This window comes from Nuphar pumila, chromosome 2 (genome assembly GCF_984573655.1).
Source record: "Nuphar pumila chromosome 2, dmNupPumi1.hap1.1, whole genome shotgun sequence".
NCBI classification, from domain to species: domain Eukaryota; kingdom Viridiplantae; phylum Streptophyta; class Magnoliopsida; order Nymphaeales; family Nymphaeaceae; genus Nuphar; species Nuphar pumila.
In genome coordinates, this window is record NC_143250.1 from 25,873,089 (window position 1) to 25,878,767 (window position 5,679).

The window sequence follows — 5,679 nt, forward strand, 5'->3', positions numbered from 1 at the left end:
ATTTTTTCTTGAGTTTCAAAAAATTAAAATATATATATATTTTTTTAAAAAATTAGCGATGGATTAGCAACGGTTATTATCCATTGCTACTCCGTCGCCAATTTGAAGCAGTCATCAATTTGCGACGGATAATGGTGACGGATACGTATCTCTCGTTAAATAGTAGCGACTTATTAGCGACAGATTAAATTTTGTCACATAACCAAATCAGTCTCTATTTAGCGGTGGATTAACGACGGGCATGATCTGTCACCAATGTGATGCTACCTAGCAATGGATTTACGATATATAAATTTTGTCGCAGTTTAGCGACTAGGGTTATGCGACGAACGCTATCCATCGCTAATCCGTCGCAAAGGACGTCGCTAACATATTTCGCGACAGATTAGCGACGAATAGCGTCCGTCGCTAATACGCATATTTCCTGTAGTGCCAGTTGTGAACTTGTAATATGGGTAATCTACGTGCTTGGTTTTTGTGAGACCCTTTTTAGATTGTGACGTGCTCTAGATTTATATTAATTATCACTGTTGTTACTTTGCTTACATTAAGTTATTGTGATGTTCTCCAAAGTTTATATTATCGTGATGCATGCGTTTTAGATTTTATTGTCTACTTTACAGGTCTATATTGCCTAGTTTTGTACTTTTCTGAAATTTTCTGATTTTTGAAGTTTTTCTGAATTTTAAAGTTTTTTTTCTATTTTTTATGAATTTTTTAATTCCAACAATACAGCTGGTCCAATTCAGGCCTTTTTTTGAAAAATTGATACGGGTCCGATTCCATAATGACAACATTGGATCTCATTATTAAAAAAAAAAAAACTGCCCAATGATGGAAATTGACAAGAATAACATAAACTATTTTGAGATTTAACAATGAGGTTCACAATTGTGATATTTTACAACTATTTCACTCTTCAGCCAAGGCTTTATATCCAAGATCATCTCTAGGGAGTGGGAGTGGTGATGTGATGGTGGATAAAACTACAAAGGCTCCAAAGAAAACAACAACAATAGCAGTGAAGTTCACCAAGAAGGCTTCTGGTCCGTACTTGTTAACGCCTGCAGATTCAAGGAACGTAAGCTTCTCAAGAAACCCAAGCAATGCAGTTCCCAAGGCTAAAACGTATACAAACAAGCCAAACAGCACATGCCAAGGAAGTGTTGCTGCTCTCACTTGCTCTTGTGCCCCAGGATACCAAAATGCAACAAACCCCAATATCCACTGTAAAAGAAATGGAGATCACATCTAAGCAGCAAAAAATGAAAATTCAATACGAGCAATACAAAATGTGCGTTTTTGTGTGTTACTTGGGGTTATTAATTTTGACATAATTGTTGGATTATAATTAATACCAAGCATATATGTAAGTCTTACTTTTCATTATTCAAATGTGTATACAGCATCAACATCGGTTCATAATCAATTTGTAAAATAAGGTTAAATATATACAACATAAACATAATCTTGATATGTAAAATTATCAAATATTACTTAGACAGATCTAGTTGCAAGATTAAATTTCAAAATCTCCCCCTCAAAAAAAAAAAAGATTAAATTTCAAAATCTAGTTCTTTATAGTTCTTATCGATTATTATCATTATTATTGTGTTGTAAACCATCATGTTTTGCCAACAACTATGCTTTGCTTAAGCTACTTAGTTTAATTGGACTCGGTCGAATGATCAAGAAAGGGCCTACTGCATTCATTCCTTAGTAAAGTAAAATGGAGCTGGGTCAACATCTCCAAGTTCATCATTATTATTTTTATTTTGCCTGTATTAGGAGGTAATGAGAGGGAGCTAGGTAGCTTTTGGTGAATTTCCAAGGGAGCATGAAACTTACCTGGATGGCGTACAAGCAGATGGTGCCAAGGCCTAGCCAAGAGTGCAGGCTGTACAAGTTAGCAATGCCACTCTCATTGTGGTATTTGAACGCTGCGTAGATGCCAACTATGGCCAGTGCAAGAGCAATCACATGAAGGGAGGAGTGCACAATCTTCCTTTGCTGTTTAGTTCCAGGCAAAACTCTATATGCAAGTATAGCTGCATGTCACAATCAAGAACATATGAATGCAAAATGGTTCAACGATTCAATTATCTGACTTCAAAATGATTTGTCCTAAAAGCCAGGATCTCAATTTAACACTATTTCCAAGAGGACATCTTTTGTGACTTCCATCTCCAACACCACGTTTTGGTGACACCATGTTTTAGCAGAACCATATTTAGGTAAAGCATAGAAATGGTGCTTCCCTCCCAATGCCAGGCTCCCAAACATAGCCTACTTAAACTGGTTGTAAGGTTGATCAATTGAACTTTCAGGTCCCTTTGTTGTTTGGGAGCGGTGGTGTTGCCAAAATACTATGTTGGATGGAGTTGACAACCCCGACACCACATTTCAATAGCATTCGCAAGGAACGCTGATCCCATCATTTGAAATAAGATGGGTTATGGTTCTACTGGATGGCTAGGATTGAATGTATGATGGAACCCATCCTACCTATTTCAAGTGATGGGATAGGTGTTCATTTGCAAGCGGATGTTTTTGGCAACTCCAACTCCAACACCACATTTTGGCAACACCGTGTTTGGGAGACACATGCAAATGGTGTTTCCATCCCCAGTGTCAGTCAGGATCCCAAACATAGTCTAAACGGGTTGTAAGGTTCAATTGAATTTGTAGGTACAAGATCCATGCTTTCTACTAGCATGACGTCACCCAAACCAACTTCATGATCTGCACAAGTTGTACCTCAATTAAAATGTTGGAGATCCTGAACTTGACAATCACGGGGAACTGCATGCGGTCATGAATTTGGTCACTCACTTCTCACGACATGCAATAATTTGTACTGCCCAAAAAGGGATCCATTGCAAGGCCCAGGAGACGTGTACTATTCTGCTAATAAGCAGTTCCATCTATCACCTTCTTGGGACAGACCAGATCGGTCCATGGACTTGGCTAAGGTGAAAGTAGGTTAATGAACTTTAATAATGTATCACATGCTATTCCAACATGCTCCTAACTTAGGAGTTAATGCAAGATCATAAACAAAATGAACTCATTGGAGTTTGAAAAAATTGGCCTTATTTCATGCAACACAATTCAGTAACTTGAGTGAGTTGCCCCACCCAATCACTTAAATGGTAGATGATGTGTCTGCCCAAATTGTACCTAGTTGATTGACTTGGTTCTAATTAAGTCCAACCAACCAAAGCGTCTAGCAACCCAAGGTGCAACCTGACTTGACTCGTTATATAAAGAAAGAGCAACTCATAAGCAAGCTTTACCCCCATGGGGTTTGGTGTAGTGGAAGGGGCGTTGGCCACTAGACCAGTGATCAGGGTTCCAATCCCATGAACATCAGCCCCTTGCATTAATGATGAGGGCAAGGGATGATAAGCCCTTGCTCAGCCTAACGGTGTTTTTCTACATTCTTACAGTACCTTCACTTCCCAAGAAGATGAAGCCTATGAGCATCAACACCGGATGAATCTGTGGCATTTACAAAGTAAAGGTTAGTTTAGATACTTAATGATTTAAAAAATTAAATAAATAAAGGATTCTCATGATAGGCTCGCCTAAATTAACTGACATTTTGACCTAATTTACAATGGGACAAAGTGAGATACGATGATGCTAATCTCGATATCAGAATTTTCTCCACGAGAAAATCATGCTGTAAATTAAAAAATGTTTTATGGAAAATCTCAGGAAGATATTGGCATAAACAATTTTAAATTTTGCAAGATTATATAAAAAAAAAAACTTAAAGAAAATCTTAAGCACTTTACAATAAAATCATGTTGTTTTAAAAATAGTCGATAATTTAAAACTATTGCTTTTTCAGATTTCCATCAGTTAATAAAAAATATCATGATTTTTTGCAATTTACGAAAGTTCTACCTGAATTTCCAGTTGTCAAAAAGATAGGACGGAACTTGGAATTTGAAGCAAAAGATAAGTCCTTATGTGGAATTTACCCTACTTGAAAAAGCAACTGGAATGACAGCCCAATTATGTGGATCTGGAGATCCGAACCGAATTTCATCCATTTTCATTTAAGTACAAAATTACCAAAGACGTATTTGTCTTTTAGCGGATTCGGAGAGTGTGTGTGTGTGTGTGTGTGTGTGTGTGTGTGTGTGTGTGTGTGTGTGTGAGAGAGAGAGAGAGAGAGCAGTTGAAAAGTAAAATCTTCGGTAAATTATGAAACAGAGAAAGCTGCCTCTCTACGCTGTAAAAATGCATTCTTCAGTATAACCATGAAACATGTGGTACAGAAATCAACTCTTGGGGTGAAGGAGAAAAATGGGTGGCTCCAAAACTTCAGGACTTGACACTGTTGCTTATAAGTGAGGCTACATCCACAACCACATGAAACTTGCGATAGAATTTCCCATCTATCACCAATCAAACCAATCCCCCTCCACCAAAAAAAAAAAAGAGGAAGAATAAATGAAAGAAAAGGAATCTTAGCACCAGTATGAAAAAAAAAATAAAAATCTCCAATTTTTTATTTTCCACTTGAACAATTCCTTGGAGAAGGAACCACACAGCCCAAGATAAGATTCTCTGTTCCTATTGTAAGAAGAACAACAGGGGAATAAAATTAACCAAACTGATCGATCATAAATTTCTCAACAGGCTACTAAATCCAAATTTCCATTTGTCTACGGCACTCAAGTTAATCACTCGTCCCCAGTGAACTAACAAAACTATTCATATGTACTAAAACTTGAAAGCAAGAACAAAAACCAACCCAGCAGTGAAAAGTGAAAACAAGCCGGGATCTAGTTCCAATTCTATCACTCATCCTCAACAAAACTAAAACAACCCATCAATCTAAAACTTCATCAGAAGCCAAAAGAAAGAAGATCATTTTTCAAGAAAAGTGAAAACCATTGGTTCCTCATAAAACCTTAAAATCAACCCAAAAGAATTGATGATGATGATGATGACCAAGTTAGTTTACCAGTACCCATCCACAACCAAACGTGGCAAACTAACCAACACCGACATTCTAAACAAGAAAAAAGAAGCACAAACAAGATGAATTAAGAAAATACACTCAAAGGATAAATAACAAGGATTATCATATCTCATAATCTTTATGGAATCATCAGCCATAATAATACTCACATTAAAGATGAGGGCCTTGTTGGTGGCTTCAAAAGCCAGGCCTCCTCTGAAGTGGATGCACCACACCAGCACCATGGCGCTTGCTGCAATGCCCAGCACGTGTGCCACGTACGTGAAAGCCCATGACTCCACCCCCAACCCTCTCTTGCTGTCCGCCATTTGTGCGCGAAAAAAAGAATACGTGGTGGAAGAAAAATGCAAACGAGATCAAAGATCAAGACGGGTAGGTGTTGGGTTTTCATCGCCTTTTATTGCCTTTGGAAAGTATTTTACTCCAAAGAGCTTGGCCGTCCATCCTCCACGTCGAGGGGATCGCCGTCTACTTAACGGACAGTTTAATGGTCTGAGATGAACGGTTGACGCGCGATCCTTGTCAACTAGGTGCGTGTCCAGTATGTTGACCACTAGGTTGCTTTCGGATGCTCTGGATGAGGACCCCCTTCACGTTCTTCATCCTTCTCCACCTAATCATGCCATCAAACTTTTAAGGAAAAATAATCCCCGTCTTTTTCTTGTGAAATATTTAAATTT

General features: G+C 38.1%; 1 protein-coding gene across 1 annotated transcript; it reads right to left on the reverse strand.

The window, feature by feature from the left end:
- Positions 1-841: 841 nt before the first annotated feature.
- On the reverse strand, positions 842-5,366 carry ACYB-2 (Cytochrome b561/ferric reductase transmembrane protein family). The gene is made up of 4 exons (XM_089995484.1): positions 5,149-5,366; positions 3,453-3,501; positions 1,849-2,048; positions 842-1,227 (listed from the first exon to the last, which is right to left on the reverse strand). Exons 1-4 carry the CDS (start codon positions 5,305-5,307, stop codon positions 913-915), a joined length of 723 nt encoding a protein of 240 aa, XP_089851610.1. The 5' UTR covers positions 5,308-5,366; the 3' UTR covers positions 842-912.
- Positions 5,367-5,679: the final 313 nt, after the last annotated feature.